We start from the raw sequence: 20,000 nt of genomic DNA on the forward strand, positions 1-20,000 counted from the left end.
ATAATGGAGGACTAAGAGCTAGGAAGATAATTATGTTATGCCTTCATGACTGCATATTTTTCTCGCTTAGTTTTAGACAATTGCAGGCAGCAACCAAACAAGAAAGAAATAATTTAATGATTTAGTTATTGGCGCCCATTTATAAATCATATCATATTTGACTCACTTTGGGACTGGGCCGAGGTTTATTAACCCCAAAAGTATATGCGCCTAATCTTAGTCTCACATAGTGAGACATTTCTAAAAGAAGAAGAAGAAAAAAAAAGAAGGAGAAGAAGAAGGAGAGGAAAAAGAAGAATTAAGAAGAAAAAGTTCAGAATTACAGAAGAAAACGGCGAAAGTCACACTCAAGTGACTGCGAGCAAGACTAGCTCTCTCAAACTGTTAAACAACCATTTCGGTTTATGAATGGGGTGACAGAGCGTGGTCCAAGTACCCCTTTGTTTGTTACGTAACATAGGAGAGCCAGAAAACATAATCCTAGACTTGTTGTTGAAGTTGTTTTTGTAATGACTTCATGTGTCAAGTTTAACTTATAATTGTAACAATGTGTCACAATCCTCTGGTTATTCATATATCTATTATTCTACTTCTACTCCGATCCTAAACTAAAACCGTACGTGATTTACAACTATTCATATTACTACTGTCAGGCGGCGGGGGGGGGGGGGGGGGGGGGGGGCATAAAACCAAATTTAATTTATAAAGTGCCCCCAAAACGGGTACGAACAGGATTACCCCCCCCCCCTCCCCCCCCCCTCGAGAACAAAACACACCATCAAGGCGGAGTAACAGAGGCTGATTTCAAAGCAAAAATCATAATTTAAAAACTTTGTTGGCCGTTGATCCCTCATTTTTAAAGAACAGCGGTGGATCCAGGATTTGGAAATAGAGGGGGTGCAGACGGCAAATTTGAATAAAGAGGGGGCGCAGAAGGAAATTTTCTTAGTATGTTCAATGTGTGATTCTCAACAACAAGAAAGAAAGGAGGGCTTGCGCCCTCTTGCGCCCCCTGCATGGATTCGTCACTGTAAGAATAGGTCTAAGCAACAACAAACATGTTAGTTAAACCTTCACTTCCAACACTTTTTATAATTTAATTTTGGAGCCCATTCGTTAAATTCATTTTCTTATAATCTCCTTTAAATCTGCCCCTGATATATTTGAATGCATAATGCGGGCTTCATTTTTTTTCCCTGAAGACCTAAAATTTGACCCGTGTTAAAATATATTATGAGGAGGGGGGGGGGGGGTGCTCAATCCGAGACCCATCCAAAATAAGCTAGGCTCAGTGATATCTAAACTCCACCGTAAAAAAAAAAAAAAAAAAAAATCGAAATGAAGTCATGCGAGCTGTTTTTTTTGTTGTGTTTTTGATAAAAGAATGATATCTGAGCTCCCCCCCCCCCCCAATATTTTGGGGGAACTCATCACGGGTGGAAATGTTATCCTTTTTTGGGAGGATCGAGAGAGGAGCTCAATGATAATCGATTCCAACAAAAATATGGTAGACACAATGATATCTGAGCCCCCCCCCCCCCCTCAAAAAAAAAAAAAATTGGGAGAGGGCTCAGTAATATTTGAGCCACACCAAAATTATAAGTGGCTTAGAGATAACTGTCCCCCACCAAAAAAAATTGGTGGTTGTTCAATTAATGTCTGAGCCACCCCCCCCCCTCCGCACACACCCCTCTGAAAGATAGAAGGGGCAGGCTTAACCCCAAATCCGTCTTAGTTTGTTCCTACTAAAAAAAACCCTGCCCCTGATATATTAGAATGCATAACATGGGCACGATTTTTTTTTTGCCCGATAAAGACCCGAAATTTGACCTGTGTTAAAATAAATTAGGAGGAGGGGGGGGGGGGGGCTCAATCCGAGCCCCACCCAAAATATGATGGGCTCAATGATATCTGAACTCCACCCACAAAGAAAGAAAGAAAAAAAATGAAGTCATGCGAGATGATTTTTTAAAATTTGGATAAGAAATTATTTCTGAGCCCCCCCCCCCCCCCCAATATTTTGTGGGAACTCATAACGCGGATGGAAAATTTTTCCTTGAAAGAGAATTGAAATTTGACTTTTGTTAAAATATCTCGGAGGAGAGAGGAGCTCAATGATAGTCGATCCCAACAAAAATATGGTAGACACAATGATATCTGAGCCCCCCCCCCCAAAAAAAAAAAAAAAAAAAACAATGGGGTAAGGGCTCTATAATATTTGATCCACACCAAAATTATAAGTGGCTTAGTGATAAATGTACCCCACCCAAAAATTTGGTGGTTGTTCATGTCTGAGCCCCCCCCCCCCCCATCCGCACAACCCCTCTCCAAGATAGGGCCATTAGCCCCAAATCCGCCTTTGTTCTTCGTATGAGCAAATTTTCAAACTGAAGTGCACGCGAGCTGATTTTTTTTTCTCGATAGAGACCTAGCTGAAATGTGACCTGTGTTAAAATGTATTGGGAGGGGAGAGGGCTGTATATAGGGCCAAGTTTCGTAAAAAATTGCAAATCGTAAAGATGCATAGCCTACGTTACACACTTCAAATGGGGGTGTTTCCATTTGTTGACCTCACCTTACACCCCTAACTCTAAGCATAATCTAAACATAACCCTAACCCTACCCATGTCAGCTAGGATGACAGGGGGTGTATACATGCAGGTAACATGTGGAAACACCCATTTGAAGTGTGTGAAGCCTGTGCACTTTACAATTTTTTTTTTTTTTTTTTTTTTTTTAACGAAAAGTGGTCCTGCAGATCGAGGCTCATATAATTTTCGAAATGCAAAAAACCCAACAAATTAATGATTTAGTTTCTTATTACACCCTTTAGTTGGCATCTCACTTGTTCGACGTTGGAGTCGAGGGCAGAGGCACCTCGGCCTACGTTGTACTGTATAGAATTATATAGACTCAGACTAGCGGGAGTGGCGTAAACAAAAACAACAATAAAATAAAAGCTGGAGACTTGAGGTCGATGGATCGAACTCGATCTTGTAAAGTTCTAATTTTGAGGTTGTCCCAACAGTACAGCAATTAAATGTCTTTACCCCCACCCTCACCCTGCCCCCTCCCCCCCCCCCCATCCGTACAACGAATCTTTAAATGCGCGTCCCGCGTCCATCACAGACTGGGAGTAAGACTATGCGTTGAACCGATTTCTAAGAAGTTAATAATCCCGCACGGGCGATGTGTCGAGCTAGTTTCTAAGAAATTCCCACGGAGCGCGGCGGACATGTCTACCTACGTGTGTACTATACTTCTATAATCCCCATGTTTGGGTGTTTTGTAAACAATAGATTTCCCATCGACAGCACGTGCCGAATCTTGAATCTTGAATTTGTTGCACCCAAAAAGCTACGTTGACAGCTGTCCGAGGAGAAGAGTCAAGACTTGATTATCTACGGTACCTTCAGAGTACTGGCGTTGCGTTGGAAAGCGAGAGGTAATTTTACAATGCTTTTTCTTTCAAGTTTTACAGTAACGTTAACTAATTAGATAACAGTTAATGTGTTACAATTTACAAAGTGTTACAGCTACTAGTACTACCACAGTGTTTTGTTACTTAGATTCACACGTTGTGCACTGTAGTGTACTGGGCGAGACGGAGCTAAGTTACGGTGTTAAACAGTTATTGGACTAACGTTGCTGTACTAATCCACAGTAGCTATAGACTCTGGCAATTTGGAAGTCTATTTTATGTTGGATCTAGATCTAACTTTATGTCTAGTATTAGTAAACTAGATCTAGTAGATCTAGAACTTAAAGGTACTAGATCTATGTCCTTTTGCAGCCAACCTCAAATTCTGTAGAACTTTGCAGGAATTATGAATAGGGTCTAGCCTATGTCATGTAGGCCTAGACCTATGTCCTATCTGTGAAATTTAAATGTTAGCAGTGTCCTCATATTCAAATTATGCAAGGAAACCCGTTTACTTGCTAGACTTCACTGTCAGACACTACTGAGTGACTGACTGGCTTTTTTTTCTTCTTTGGTCATAAAATACATGAAAAGAGTTGTAAAGGGTACATGAGCATTTGTCTAGATCTACATCAATAACCCACTTCTTGTGATGGCCAAGATTAAACTGATTGAATCTTTGCGCAGCATAAAACGTAGACCTCTATGACCATTCGGTACAGTTGTCTGAAAATCAAGACTATTACTTTTGGGCTCTAGGCCTATAGCCCTAAAGTCGATTTGACAACTAATAGATCTAGTCGTTATTTTCCCACTTGAAGACATTTTTAAGCCCCACTTTGTTTAGGGAAGTTCTAAATTAGTATTATCTTTCAAATGCAGTTGGAATTTAACTTTTTCATTTTTTTTGGCCTGCAAATGGGACATAGTACCTTTAAGTAAGAAGGAATACAATGTCACTTTACAAATATGTTGACTGGGCTAGGCCACTCATACACGATGTCAATACAAAGTATAGGCCACTCATAACACGATGTCAATACAAAGTATAGGCCACTCATAACACGATGTCAATACAAAGTATAGGCCTAACAGTTAGGCCCTGGCCGAAGTTAAAGTGATCTTTTTAAAATTTGATGGTCATAGATCTAGTCTACTCATAGTTTAGATCTACAACTGTATGATGGAGGTACTTTTAATCCACGCACTTTGTTTTGAAAGGCTAAAAAGTCAAATAATTTAACATTTTTTATCAACGTTTTTTCCTCATTAAATACTAAATATTCTGAGGATCATTTATAGAGAAAACTTTGACAGGAATATTTGGTGAATGTTAACTCTCGTGTCGATTACGTGACCGCTTCAATTTTTCTTTGACAAAATCAAGCGGTACATTAATCCACGCACCACAGTTTTAATACAGGAAATGAATGTATATTTTCGTTTTCTGTCTCAATGAAGTGTATTCTTGATGATTTCATGAAATCATAAAAATACAAGAAACCAATGATTTTCCCTCAAAATTGTTGTGATATCGCGATAGGCTTGTTGTTTTATTGTCTATCCAAAAAAAATGAGCGCATATAACGCGTCGCATCGCGCGTATTGAGGGATGCGTGGATTAATGTACTGCATGGATTAAGGTACCTCTACCATACTAATAATACAGTTGTTTATGAAGTCTTGAAGAATGTTGTATAAACCACAAATATTTTTCAGGCATTTTTTATGGCAACACTTTCTTGCTGCTAACTGTGTGTTAAACTTTCGAAATTTGTGATTTTTTTTCTTCACTTTTTGACTTGTTTAAATTTCTAGATGAGAATAGAATTATACTTTTTATAGATCTAACAAAGTTAGGTCTAGACCTACATATTACATCTAGATCTAGATCTGTTTACATTGTAGAGTATTGGCATGCACCCCCCCCCAAAAAAAAAAGTATCTGAAAGGCCCACTTTTTTTAAAAGAACCTATTGTAATTAATGTGGACCATTTATCAGGGGAGGATTAACAGGATCCTGTTAATGAGGATTATAAAAAGCGCTTAAAATGCCCTGTTTTCAGGTAACTAGATCTATATGAAAAAATTTCCGCTCGCATTATTTGTTTAAATGAACCAAAACTAGAATTTCATCAATTATAATATATAATTTTTACCACAAGCTTTCCTTTGATACATAGATCACCAAAAAACGCCCACTGAGTACCCCACATCAAACTGGCAAATATTTTGAAAAATAGGCATTTGCGATGTCGTCTGCTATCAAGGGTGCTGGCATGTTTATGATCTGTAGTGAGACCCCCTACATGCAAGTCTGTGACGTATATTGGACTTTGATAACATTCCATATTACCTTTAAAATTAATTAGATCTAGATACAATTTTGATATAAAATACGCTATACAAATACATAAAAATAATATAATGATAGAAACATTATTTGTTTTACTCAAATTTTAGGTTTAAACATTGCGATAGAATAACAGTTATATTGTTAGGAAGCTTGTAACTCCCATTGTGTAAGATTGGCTGCATACCAGCATATGAATGACTAGACTTCTTTTCATTCATTATGCAGATCGTACAGCTGATCTAACACAACGGGAGTACTGTGAAAAAAAAGTTCTTCAACAATTACATGTATGTGGATAAATTAAGATCTACAAAGCTTGCTAACATCCTCGTTCTGATTAAACAGTTAATGTCATGATTTTCATGCAGTTTTCGGGATGAACCGTTGCTAGAATTTTATTTTGAAAGGGATTTTACATATTAAATATATAAATGCAATGCAAGAGGTTTCTAACACTGCACATTTCTTTTAAATTAATATACTACACAAACAGTTCGTTTATGATTGTGAAAGACCAGTAAGGGTTTGTCCATAAATACATGTACGTCAAAAATGGGGGGAATGGAATCATCATGGTGCCGCCCAGGGCATACCAAAATGGCTTTGAATGCTAGCGTAATATTTGGTTTACACCTTTACATGTATGGAAATATTTAAAGAGGTGATTCAGGGATCATATGAAATGTGAAAATGCTTCTTTTTGCACACAGTATGCCTTTGCGTTTTGGCTTTTGGCCCCCTTTTTATAGGAAATACATATCCTGCTCATCAGGATTTAGAGGAGTGCATGAGCCTAAAATTCCCTGTGTTCAGGTTGCTTTAAATATAAAAAAATGACCTCGTGTTTTGCGCTCGCATGATTGATTAAGAGAAGGGAGGGGTATTATACATGTATGTTCATGGAAAATTTAAACTCAAAAAGTGCAATGATTAGCCTACTTGACTTCAGGTCACTTTATGAAAATTTCCACTCACGATTTGCACTCGCATTATTTGTTTAAGGAGATACATTCCCTGTTCATGAGGATTAAAAGGAGGCACTTAAAATGCCTTGCTTTCAGGTCACTCTGAAGAAAAAATGGTTAATGTTGGATCTGCCTCTGCAAACAGTTATTTTGTATCAAAGGTCCGTTTTATCAACTTACGCACCCCCCCCCCTGAAAAATCCCATTTACAGGCCTGCCTTACCATACCCATATTGGCAAAAGAGTACAAGGTTATAACTAGACCGAGGTATCTGTCTTCAGATACATGTCTAGGTTATAACCTCATATAGTGGATGAGTGGTTAGATCTATAACTTTACGCCTTACCATACCCATATTAGTAAAAGAGTACAAGGTTATAACTAGACGAAGTATCTTCAGATACATGTCTAGGTTATAACCTTATACAGTGGATGAGTGGAATAGATCTATAAATCTTAAACTTTTAGTAGAAGAATACTTCAGAGTAATAAGACTAAATTAGACATACATGTTGATCTAGTTATAATACTACATCAAGTAGGCTAGATGTATATAGATCTTGACCTATACACATCATATGTATGTCCCCCCTTAATCTAAATGGCGTAACTTTTTATCAAAAAGACACTGACACTTACCTCTTGTGTTTACAGAACAATTGATGATACATTTTGGTAACAAGATCTGATGTGAATTTTTTCAATAAACTGAAGGGATTTTGTAATTTTTTCCAATTTAGGAGGCTTGAACATTGCAATTTGTCCCCTAAAATTATGCTCACCAAACCGTGCAAAGACACAAAAGTGTCAGGATAAGTCAGTTGCAAAGGGGTCTAACAATGGATGATAAACAACAACAGTACTTGAACTACTACACCATATAAAAGGAAATTGCCAAAATGCACCGACCCCCCCCCCACCCCCACCAGATAACTCTTGTGACTTTAAAGAAAATCCAATCTCAGGGCATCCAATGCCAACATAAACACTGATATTTCGGTCTAGCCTAGACTAGTCTAGATCTATGCAGGTAGTGCCTTATATGTTTTTTATTAAAAATTGAGTTTTTAATTCATGTTTAAATGTAAAACTTTGATTTATTCCCTCTGATCATACATTTAAAGATAAACTCCAGTACTGGTAAAAAAAAAAAATTAATTCTCACAGAATCAAACGAAACTTACACTGAATGTTCAAGATTACAAATAAATGACATGTGCCAAACAATTTTGGAAGAAAATGTATACTGGCTGAGTAATGAGCATAGAAAGACAAGGAAACCAAGGTAGTACCATCCCCGACACCATGTGTGTTGTCCCATATATAGCTTTCTATGTGAGTGTTTGTTACTTTACCAAGACTCGGTCAAATTTATTATGATTTTGATGACTCCAGAACCTTGCAGTGCACACCAATACTTACATGCTACATGATCAACTGTTTCTGATCCTTTCACACCTCTACTTTCACAATGCAAGCGCATTACCAGTACTAAAGTTTATCTTTAAGTTTAAGGACACTCTATGGGTTACTTGTTAAAGAATTAGAAGAACTAAACAGTTTACATTTGCCCATAGATATATACCAAACACCTGGGCCTGCGTCTACCACGTGCATGTGCATTGGGTTGCTAACATAGAGTTACATGTACATACGCAGGAACTGAGTGCGCGCACATGAATAAACGCACTTAGCACCCAAGTCGAGTTGGGTGCCGCGCGTCGAGGGGTAGACCCGTTAAGTTCTTCTAACTCCTTAACCAGTAACCCATAGAGTATCGGATAAAGTTCTTTGGGGTTTATTTTATGTATTCTAGCTGTTCAAGATCTAGTGCTTCATGCTGAAGAAACATGGCTGTTTTGGATCCACTGACAGAGTTGGAGAGTGCAGCTGAGCCTGATGATGCTCTTCCAAACACACAGATGACAGGTAAGTAAATTATGGGAAAGAATTCTTAAATAATGTGCTGTAAGTGAATGCAGAAACAAATGTAGCACAGCGAAAGTTTGCAAAATGGACATAGATGAGAACTAGTAGTAGTGGGTCTTTCCATAACCTGACACCCTAACCCTAAACCCTAGGGTTAGGATTAGGTTTAGGATAGGGTGTCGGGTTATGGAAACACCAGTAGTAGTAGGCCTACATGTACTGTGAATTTTCAAAGATCATTGTGATAATTGTGTAAATATCTTCAGCTTTCATAGCTATTGTTCAGTGTATTTAAATTCACAGCATATTGAATTGAATTGAATTTATAATATTAACAACAATACTATTATTTATTATCATAGTGGTGTTACATAATACATGTATGCTGTAATGTTTTGGACGATTACAATTCCTAGTTTTTTCAGAGCTTGTTTTTTCCCAAAATTGTAAACAGATTTGTTTTGATGTTGTGCAACATGGACAGAAATTGAGCTTTTACACAGTCTGTCATGTTGTCTACATGTACAATGTATCCCTCATTTCTAGGAATAGCTAAATCCTTTCATTGACCTTTCCATATAAAATAAAAGAAGAGTGCCAAACAATGTAAACCATTTAAGCAATATCATATTTATGAATGTACTTAGGTCTCCAGACAGAGCTTGAGAGTGAAGCTGATGAGGATCTACATTGTGAGACAGGTATGTTCTGGGAAAATTCCATACAATGTTTTGGGGAAAAGCAGAACAAACTTTAAAGAATGAAGAAAAACTCAAAAACTTAAACATGACTTAAAGTATCATTGAAGAGCAGAAGACTTTATTCCTGCGTTTATATTGAAGTAAAACCCCAAATTTGAATAAAACAGTTCTATAGATTTGTCTTCATTTTGTAATGCATTGACAGAATTTGAGCTTTTGCTTTGCGTGTGCATGTTTATATTCTGCGTTCTGGTATTTAAGCTTCCTTTAAATGACTTTTCCGTAAACTAAAGAAGAGTGCCAAACAATGAAAACAAAAGCAATGTCCCTATGATGAGTAGCTATTCAGCTCATACATGTAGTATACATAGTACAATAGACAAGATTAAGTGTGCTGGTCAATGCCTTAATTGGGTCATGAAAGTGAATACCATTTTCCTATTGCATCTGATTGTACATATATATATATATATCTGCCTTACTGTTGTCAGTGTAGAATAGGTGGCCCACTAATTTTTTACAGTTTACACTATGATTAAAATTTTGTACTTACAATTTTCACTAAAATTCTTATTTGCTACACAAAAAAGATAATTAAAAAAGTATTCAATTCTATCTAATTCAGGAATGTGTATGTTTTTACAACACCAAGACAATTTGAACTACAAAAAAAAAGGTGAAATCTGACAAGATATCATACACGTACATGTATTTGCATGTCAATAATAAATATTGCAACTTTCCATTCACATTAACATTAAAGTTTCCTGTGAGCATGTCACATAGCTTGCCTGGTCTATTCTTTTTTCCCTTCATTTGCTATATATCCGTATTGGACAGCACAAGTACAGCTGACTGTCTGCTGTCTTTGAAAAAAATAACACCATGCATGGTTAGCAATTAGCATGGCAGGGCTTAATGTATCTGTAAAAGACAAGTATTATGCCCTTACCTACATTGTATTATGTTAAGCGTATGTGGTATACATGTACATGTACATCTTTTCATTTGAATTCCTACAGGTCCCTGGACTCCTGGTATCTTTATCACTGAACTTGAGAGTGATGCAGATGAGGATGCTTGCCATATTCCAAGGAAAAGGGGTTAGTGTAACATCACTTATGAGTAATTGGTGTTCAATAAAGCTGTATGAAATTTTGGGTGAATTGACACTTGGTCTACTCTCACTTTGTCTAATGCCCGTTTGGTCTCATCCCACATTGTCTAATATCCCATTTTGTCTATAACCAGTTGGTCTAATAACCATTTGGTCTAATTGCCACTTAATCCATTTCCTATTTCTTCTAATTCCCAGTTAGGCTATCCCATTTCGTCTAATACCCTCTTGGTCTAACACCACTTAGTCTATCTGATTAGATGAACTGGTAATAGACCAGATGATCTTTTGGCAAAATGGGGAAAAGTATTATAGACAAAATGGTAGTTAGACCATTTGATAATTAGACAAAATGACAATCAGCCTTAGTGGGAATTAGTCCAAGTGATGATTGGACCAAACGGCAATTAGACCAAAGTGATAGTAGACCAAATGGGTTTAGCCATGTTAGTGTTAGATGATGTGGGAATTAGACCAACTGGTAGTAGACCAAGTGGATATGAACCAAATTTTGAACCATGAGCTTATTTCAAGTCAATTGTTATCCATATTGTGACTGGGCCTTTTATTTTATTTGAGGGCAGGAAATGACCTGGGATGGGTGTCAATACCATACATGTATGTGCTAGACATTGAACAATTTAAATGATTCTGTTAGAAAAAGAGTATTTGTTGAGTAATCAGCATAATAACCAAGGCATGATGTAGAAAGACTGTAATTTGATCAGTATTGACCAGTTGTTTTTTAGCTAGTAGTCAATATTTGATGATATTTTTGCTAGCCTAAAAAAAGCTAGTACACACATCTCAAAGCAGTCAATATATCTATATTATATCTTCAAAAATATTTGTGTTACCAATCTGGTATTAAAAAAATGAGCTTACCCTGTTCTTTCATCCAACTGGCATGTCATTAGGGCTAAATTTCTTTGAAAAAACTTCACATTTTAGCAAAAATTGATGTTAATCTTGGCCAAAACGGTTCATATTTTTGGCTCACTTTTTCTCACCACAAACATTTTAGATAAGACTTGTTATGCCTCCACCTCTGCCTCATGTTTTCGGGTTGTCCGTCCGTACCCCCCCCCCCCCCCCCCCTACCCCCCATTGGACAAAGCATGTTTTTATGTGTGTTGGTTTGATTTTTTTTTGTTAATCGGGGTCTACCAAAATCCTGCGCCTGCAACCCCCCCCCCCCCCCCCCTTAGCAAAAAGCTAAGTTGAGTCAATTAAGATTTTTGTATCCATTTATACTGCAACATAATGATAATGATTATACAAGATATAGTTAAGTCATTCTTCATTTTTTATATCATTGCACAGGAAAAAAGAGAAGACATGTGACATTTCAACTGGAATCATCATGCAGTGATCAAGAGCAGAAAAAAAGAGGTACTTACTCAAACAATCTGATATAACAAAGTAATTCTTAAGGGTCTTTCCAACATTTGCCCCTGCGGTAAATAAGTTTGCACATTGACCCCCCAAAATGGCGTGTAAAACCGGGCAATCAAGATGAGCAATACGCATCGCAACAATGCAACATCCCATTTTCCTGGCATGTGATTGGTCAAATATTTTTGCCTCCAGGAACCAAAATAAAAATTGCTTAGGTTTTGATTGGAGGAGATGCTTCTTCGTATGTGAACAGTCTGATAGGTTTATTACTGCATCGTTTTCTCATTTACCGCGGGGGCAAATGTTGAGGAGGTTACCTGCTCTTATGAGAACGGCCCTTTATTATAGTAGACGGCAGTTTTTTAATGAACCATGTAAGTACATGTATGATATTATTTAGAAAATGTTACCATGGCAATCGCCAAAGACTTCTGTAGGTAAATGGTAACAAGTGGATTTGACAACGGGATATTTCAATTTTGCATGGCGATCCAAATTATATTGTACTTCAAAGCAAGTAAAGTCCTTCAGAAGTTGCAACTTGAATAAATTTTGAGAATTTTACTTCATTCCATTCATACATGTACATAAGCTGGCTATGCCGCACAAAGATTTGGTTATTCTTGTAGGCTTTCATGCCTGTTTACAACAATGGAGACGTAACTGCTTTGTTTTTTACTTCCCCTTTTGCAGTTAGAACTGGTCATCAGACATTTATAACTGTCCTTGCAGGAAGATGTTGTTCAACAGATTGTCTGGCAAGAGTCACACGAGCAGATGCAGCTGCAGCTCGGATCGCTTTTAAGGAAAAGTCGCTGGGTGATCAGAGGACATGGCTGATGGAGTACTTCAGAACCCACTCTTCTCGGTCTGAAAATGAAAGTCTCCAATTCTCCTACAACATCGGTTTGGAGCAGGTGTGTGCCACAGCCTGGCATCAAGTCGTTGGAATTGTGAGGTCAAGATTCTACTACTGGCAGAAGCAGTTCAGAGGTGAGGTTCATATTTCAAAACAGTTTCTTTGAAAATTCATGGCCTTTGTACATAATGTACTGGGCAAAAAATGTACATAAACCCTAAAAGAATCTCCCATATTCATCCAACGTATTATTGTCCTTTTTGTTTATAGAAAGCTTGCAGGTAGTTAAACTTGAAATACAGAGTGACTGTTGGTCATTCTTATTGGTTTGGCTAAAACTCTTTTTTCCTGGCTCATTTGTATGATATAAACCTCTCACAAAATTATAGGTAAAATTTCTTGTTTTGATATCTCAAAATCATTTGAAATAAGTTCATCTTCAGAAGAATATGAGAATACTGCATTGGCATTCAATCAGAATTGATATCAATTAAACACAATCTTATCTCTAAACAAATGAAGAATTCACTGTTGACAAAAATGCATTTTGCAAGATTTGACTTTCTACTTGGTCAGATATTCAGGTGTCCTGCATATTCCATGATTACATTATAAAAATTGGGCATCATTGTCTAGGGGAATGAACAGGCTTTCCAATGGTGCCAAACTGAAGTATCATTTAATCATTTAATACAACGAGAGATACCCTTTCTCAAACTTGAATTGCAGAACTTTTTGTGAGGGGTTTTCGTGTACGACAGCTGCATTATCTTTCATTACTCTTATGTAGCTTTAACACTTACTGTACTGGGGGGTGGGGGGCATCAGCCCACCCCTGCATTTTCGGGGATTGTGCTGTAACCGCTATTTGCTGTTTTTGGAAATCAGTAGGATGCGAATGCTAGAGAGTTACCTGACCTTTTGTGACCAAAGGTCAAGCCGAAAATTGAAATTTTTGTCATCTTGTCTACCAAACAAATGGCAAAGTGAAGTTTCTTGTTTGGGTCTATGAATCAGTAATGTTTCATTCTTTAGACTAGATTTATCATTTACTCAAACTGTAAATTGATCCAGATAATGATCTTAAGTATAAGAAGTCCTAAAACAATAAAATACATAAGAATTGAAAAACAGTAAAATACATTAGAAATTCATAATGGGGCGCCCAGTGTCAAATCTGACAGACATGGCGCAGTACAAATGGCCGTTATTATATTATTATTATTATAAAACAAGTATATGGACAATTCAATTATATGATAATGTCAAATAGGCTTTTAAGAAACTTTTTGCCAAAAAATAAACTCTGTAAAAGCAGCACAGCATTTATGTTCCTTGAGCAAGGCACTTTGTCTACATTGCTTCACCTTACCCAGGTGTTAAAATGGGTACCCTGTAGGATGCGAACGCAATGCAGTTGAATTGGCATTGTGTGCGCCTAATAGGTGACCAGCTGGAATGCTCCCCAGGGAGAGGAGATTGTGCACTGTAAATGCTGTTTTTTTTTGTAATTGAATCCAATGACTGGGGCAATAATATGCTGTGAGCGCTTTGGTCTTAACTCGTAAAGCGCTTTATAAGAGACTGGTATTATTATTATTTATTTATGTAATTCATAATAAAAAACATATTCATGAATAGAATTTGCATAAATGACAAAATAAGCAATTTTCAGCCAAAAATATAGGTAAGGTCTCTTCCTTTGCGCAATATCTGAGGCGCATGCCGAGTTTTGTGGTGATCAGCCATTTTCGATATTTCTAGTTATTTCCATGCATGCATTTAATTTGTTGTGAATAGATGGACTGCTATACCCATTGCCTGCTAACTGCTTGAGGAAAGGACACAAGATTAACAAAACCCTAAACGCGAAGACAGAACTTAATGCATTTGCTCGTTCCTATGGAGACCGAATGCCTGACAGAGAGTCTGTAAACCTTCCACATGGGTTCACAAAGCGAGAGGTGTATAGAAGAATACGACAAGATAATGCTGAGGTTTGTTCTGAGACTCACTTCAAAAGGATTTGGAGAAAGGAAGAGCAGCACATCACAATCCCCAAGGTATTGTAAATTCCATTGACCCTAAACTGTACTGGATGGGAGTGAGTGGGGCGGGACGCTCAAAAGCTCTAAACATAGGTTGTTGCATACCATAATCAAAACCGCCATGTTTTCAGCAATGCCACTTCATTACTTTTTATTTTGACACTACACTACCGTAAGTTTTTGCAAAAACAGACAATTCTTTTATAGTGTCATATGACCCATCATGATTTCAGGTCAGTTTTTTTGTACAAAACATATTGCAGTTTTAATGCACTCCAAATGGGCCAATCGCCACAAAATTATGCAGAGATTTTGCCATTAGTTTCGCGGAAATTTGCTTATTTTATCAATAATGCTAATTTATGCAAATTATACCCCCGGTACAGTTAGGGTTAGACATAGATGAATTTATGATTCTTAGCCAGACGAAATCTGTTAAATTCCTGAGGCCTCTTGTATCTTTGTGTCAATATATTATTATATTAGTCTTATAACATCTACATTTATATGCATCAAGAAAACACATCCATAACATTAATTTTGTAATTAACAATCCTTCTCTTTGATATTTTTCTTTTTTTCTTTATAGGTGAACCGCTTCTCTAAGTGCGATGTGTGCACAGAGCTGAAAATGAAGCTTGGCAAGACAAACGACAAAGATGTTCGAAGACAATTGATTGCACAACATCAAAAACATGTAGAGAAACAAAGGTACAGCAAACTTTGATTAAAGCTTGAAGTTAATGTTGTAATTGATTTTGATGTACTTTTTTTTCTTTTAAGCATTTAGAATGAGGTGATCTGTGATCCAGTATTTTAAGTGCAACAAATGACAACCATGGATGTATTTTACATGTAGCTACAATATACAACTAGAGCTATGTCATTATATGCTTTCCTCATAGAAGTGAATATTTCAACAAAGATTTTGAAGGAGACAAAAACCGAGAAAGCTTAGAGGAATACTCAGGCTCCAAGATAAGTTGCTTTAAATAGAAGCGGCAAAATTGGAGAAAAATAACAGAACAAATTAAAAAATTGGACAACAAATATTAGCAATAAGAGAGTAATGAAATTCTTAATGGAAAAAAACAACAACAATGTTAATATATTTGAATAGGTGACCACAATAAAATATGGGCATTTGAACTGCCTATACGGATGTTTGGTTCTAATCAGTGGATATTTGACGTGAAAAGCCTATAGTAGAAGAAAAATACAATAGTAGGGAAAACAGGAGAAGAAATGTAGGCACAAGTTCATTACTTTAAAAAAGTATATTGGTCACAATTAAGTATCATTGATATAGACGTAAACCTAGCCAAGTCTCAGATAACACATTCAAATTACAATTTACTCGTGTATTTAAGGCATTAGTATTGGTTTTGTGATCAAAACTTCTAAGCATAGCATGACTCCTCATTGCTCTTTACCTTCTTTTCAGCAGCAGTGAGAGACAAAAATATTACAAACACATCCGCAAAGCGAAGTCACAGCCAGAGAAATACATGAGTGTAATCATCGATGGGATGGATCAGCACTGCACATCAATACCGCAACTCCATCCAACACCTAAAGCTCTGAGCTACAATGATCAACTGCACACTCACATCACCGGTGCACTTGTTCATGGAAGAGGTCAACACGCCTACATCGATTTTAACGAGTACCCACATGACAGCAACCTAACCATTAATTTCCTGCTCAACATCCTGGTCCGTTATGCCGACTCTCTTCCACCAGTCCTCTACCTACAGCTGGACAACACTTCTAGGGAGAATAAGAATCGACATCTCTTTTCTTTTCTGTCCCTGCTCCTTGAACTCAATATCTTCAAGAAGGTAATGTTTAATACATGTTCTTTTTAGTAATTAATTGTCAATATAAGTATTCAGTCTGTAATGATGCTTTATTTAATCGCAAAATGAAAAGGAAATTTTGTTTATTTGAACTTGTATTGGATGGATAAGAGAATGCCTTTGTCTTGGAGGTTCTTTTCAGAATCATGTAAAGGACGAGTCAGAAATAATGATATACCTCGGAAATTGCCCATTGTTTGAGAATAAACATTATAAATATTCACTTTTGTCAGAAAACTATTCACAGTTGACAGTAAATTAAAGTAACTTGGTAAAAACCCAATTGCACCAAAACCTTGGGTTTAAAAGTACATGATATTTTGTGAAGGGATATGTAAATATAAAAATGTTTGACATGTACTGGTAGAGTACACTTTCCCGCTGCATGCAGTACCATTGCTGTTGGGCATCTATTCATGAAACAGTGTTTGAAAGTGGGTCAAACCCACTCTCTCGAAGTTGTAGTGTGAGCAGGAGAGAACAACGATGCAGAAAGAGTGTGAAAAAAAAGAGAAAATATTCATGATTACAAATTATTTTCACCATGGCAAATTTCCAAGGTGAATCATTATTTCTGACTCACTTTTTATGATGGGGGATTTTGCGCTATTGTATTGTTGCATATCTTCAGTTGATCCTCTGTTTTAATCTATCAAATACATTTACTGCCCAAAATGTCTGATATGTGTAGGCATCATAGGGTTAAAAAAAGATATTGTGACTTAGAATTATTTACTTTACACAGATACATGTATACCAATGGTAAATAGTGTTTTGGGTTTTTTGTTGTTGGTCGTAGCCTATTATTCTCGGAAAGATTGAACCCTATGAACGGGAAAGAGGTAGTGCACATTAGAAACCATGGGCAATATAAAGTTGTCATCTTTGTCATCAGTGTACATATGATTTGTAAAGCGTAAACAAAAACAAGCTTTGATAAATATGTTTTTTGTTAGATAAATGTTCTGATAAATGAAGAAAAATTTCAATTGAATAAATTATCCCTCATGCTTATTGGGTTGTATCATTGAGGAATGTCCCTAAAATTCAATTTATTCCATACTGTTGTTCACCTTATAACGTTTATTGTTTGCATTTAGATCAAAGTTGGCTTCTTGATGGTCGGTCACACACATGAGGACATCGACCAGTTCTTTTCAAGGATTGCAACTCACTTGAAGAAAAGGAGCACCCCATCTTTTCCAAAACTTCTGCAAGCTATTCCCGCCGCTTTCCACAAAGCTCACTGCCCTACAACAGCGGAGCGCATCTTACACCTCTTTGATGTTCGCAAATGGCTTCTTCCCCATCAACACAGCATGTGCTATCACAGTAAACCACACATATTCAAATTCGCACTGCACCAAGGAAAAGCCACCCTACAAACAAAAGACTGGTCAACTACACCACATTGGAGAGACAACACTGGCATCAACCACATCCTGTCATCACATCCAGACGGACAACCAACATTGGTAGAGAAGTCATTTGCGGACATCAATATCATACATCTACCAGGGGGACTAATTTGGCCCCCCCTTAAAACATTTTTCACAATAACTATTTAAAGCGAAGACATTCTGCGCTGAAATTTCATGACTTTTTTCCTTCACATCTCGCGCAACAACGCCCGGGCATGCAGTTCCTATGCTACACATAATTTTGTACATGTACTTGCACATCGGACCCAAAATAGCTCAAAAACGTGGTTTCTTGTAGAATTTCAATACAAATTGTGTATTAGCTAATATTTTTAAATGTATTATTATATCTGCTTTCACAGATTGAAATCTATTTCGTTTATGCTAGTTATGATCGCATAAGTGTTGCCAACAAATTTCATTGAAAAAACAATAAAAATGAAAAGGTCGAAAAACAGAGAAATTAAAAAAACAATGAAATACATAACTTAATTTTGATACTGGATTTTTTTTTAAAGTACGCTTGTTAAGAATAATACATAGAGTGTCTAGATCAAAAGAACAGCACATTTCGAGCTGTTTTGAGTGATTTAGAGCAAAAAAGGTCTAATTTCATGCTTAAATTAGCATAATTAGCATAATCGATTAAACAAAATATTTTTCAGAGAGATTAATATACGATTTTGGAGATTATGTTGCAGGTGACGATTTCATCACGATCAGGCAGTTGAGGGGCGAGATCTCGGGGGGGGGGGGGGGGGGGGGGGGGGGCTAAATTAGCACCCCCCCCCCCCTTTGACACTGCATAGCCCGGGCTATATAGGGTTTTAAAAAAATATATATATGACCTTTCAAGAGATTAGGTCATAGTATCATTAGATAAAACGATTATTATTCCAAGAATTTGCCACTATATGTTTATATAACTGGATGAAGGTAATAACAACCTATCTAGCTGGCTGATCATAAACTTTGATATTTTAGCACACTGTTTCTTACATCAGGGCTATAATACATTTCCTTTGTGTGTTTTAACAGAAGATTCAACAGTGAGATGGCCTATATGCGATCTACTGATAATGGCCAAACAACCAACTGACAGACCACAGCTTGAGGAGCATGCTTGCAACACAGAGGATGAAACATTCAGACAGGTACATGTTTCATTAATATGTCCCTTAATTAAGACAAAGATATTGTGAACCATATTTAGTATTAAATGTATTTTAATCGTTATTTACAACTTGAGTTGCTTTCTAAAAAAAAAAAATGTAAATCATCTACAATGCTGCATGACTAACACACTCAGCTTAATTGCATCTTGAGTGCAACATTATTCCCTAACAGAATTTACACTCTGTATAGTCTTCACACAAGATCTAGCCCCTAATATATATACATGTAAGCCCTTGCATAATTCCAGTCATTACAGTAATTACAAGTCATGCCGAGTATTTTGGGGTCAGGTCATGTCAGGTAAAGATTAGCTTTGGGTACTAGTGATTGCTATACGCTTGTGCATTAGTTGCAAAAGTCTTCCCAAATTTTTGTTGTTTTTGTTGTTTCTTGTTTTTTTTTTTTTCTTAAACATCAATGTGAGCACCTCAAAAAATTGTAGTTATCTGCATTTACGTAATCGTAGGTATCGCACATCTGCATTTCTGCATTGAATTGCTACAATACACAGACAATGGGAAAATCGTCAATTTGCACGTTACCCGATGGTCAAAACTTTTTATATTTGGCATCAAAAGATGCGCAAGACTCTATGCTATAAAGTCATGAAAGCTCCCGGCACAAAAAAAAAATATCCTTAAACATATCCCGGTGAACGTACAGCCCTTTTAGGGTTAATTGAAAATCAAAAAATACAAAAATAGTAGAAGTTTCAACAATATTTTCTGATTTTATAAAAGAAAATTAT

The 20,000-nt window shown here is 36.8% G+C and overlaps 2 protein-coding genes across 2 annotated transcripts in view; both read left to right on the top strand.

Annotated features, from left to right (window-relative positions):
• The first annotated feature begins 3,086 nt into the window (after positions 1-3,086).
• LOC115925833 lies at positions 3,087-18,807 on the top strand. The gene is made up of 11 exons (XM_030989825.1): positions 3,087-3,445; positions 8,561-8,673; positions 9,321-9,374; positions 10,397-10,477; positions 11,815-11,883; positions 12,622-12,882; positions 14,549-14,811; positions 15,386-15,507; positions 16,244-16,637; positions 17,756-18,130; positions 18,778-18,807. The coding sequence occupies exons 2-11, from the start codon at positions 8,595-8,597 to the stop codon at positions 18,805-18,807; spliced, it is 1,728 nt and encodes a 575-aa protein (XP_030845685.1). The 5' UTR covers positions 3,087-3,445; positions 8,561-8,594.
• Positions 18,808-18,891: 84 nt separating this feature from the next.
• LOC115926085 overlaps positions 18,892-20,000 on the top strand; it is a 2,436-nt gene continuing 1,327 nt past the window's right edge. The window contains exon 1 of the mRNA XM_030990481.1: positions 18,892-19,230. Coding sequence (XP_030846341.1) covers positions 19,156-19,230 — 75 coding nt within the window. The 5' untranslated portion in view covers positions 18,892-19,155. The remainder of the gene's footprint in view (positions 19,231-20,000) is intronic.

The sequence above is a fragment of the Strongylocentrotus purpuratus genome, unplaced genomic scaffold, assembly GCF_000002235.5.
Source record: "Strongylocentrotus purpuratus isolate Spur 01 unplaced genomic scaffold, Spur_5.0 spur5_scaffold_19, whole genome shotgun sequence".
In the NCBI taxonomy this organism is placed as follows: Eukaryota; Metazoa; Echinodermata; class Echinoidea; order Camarodonta; family Strongylocentrotidae; genus Strongylocentrotus; species Strongylocentrotus purpuratus.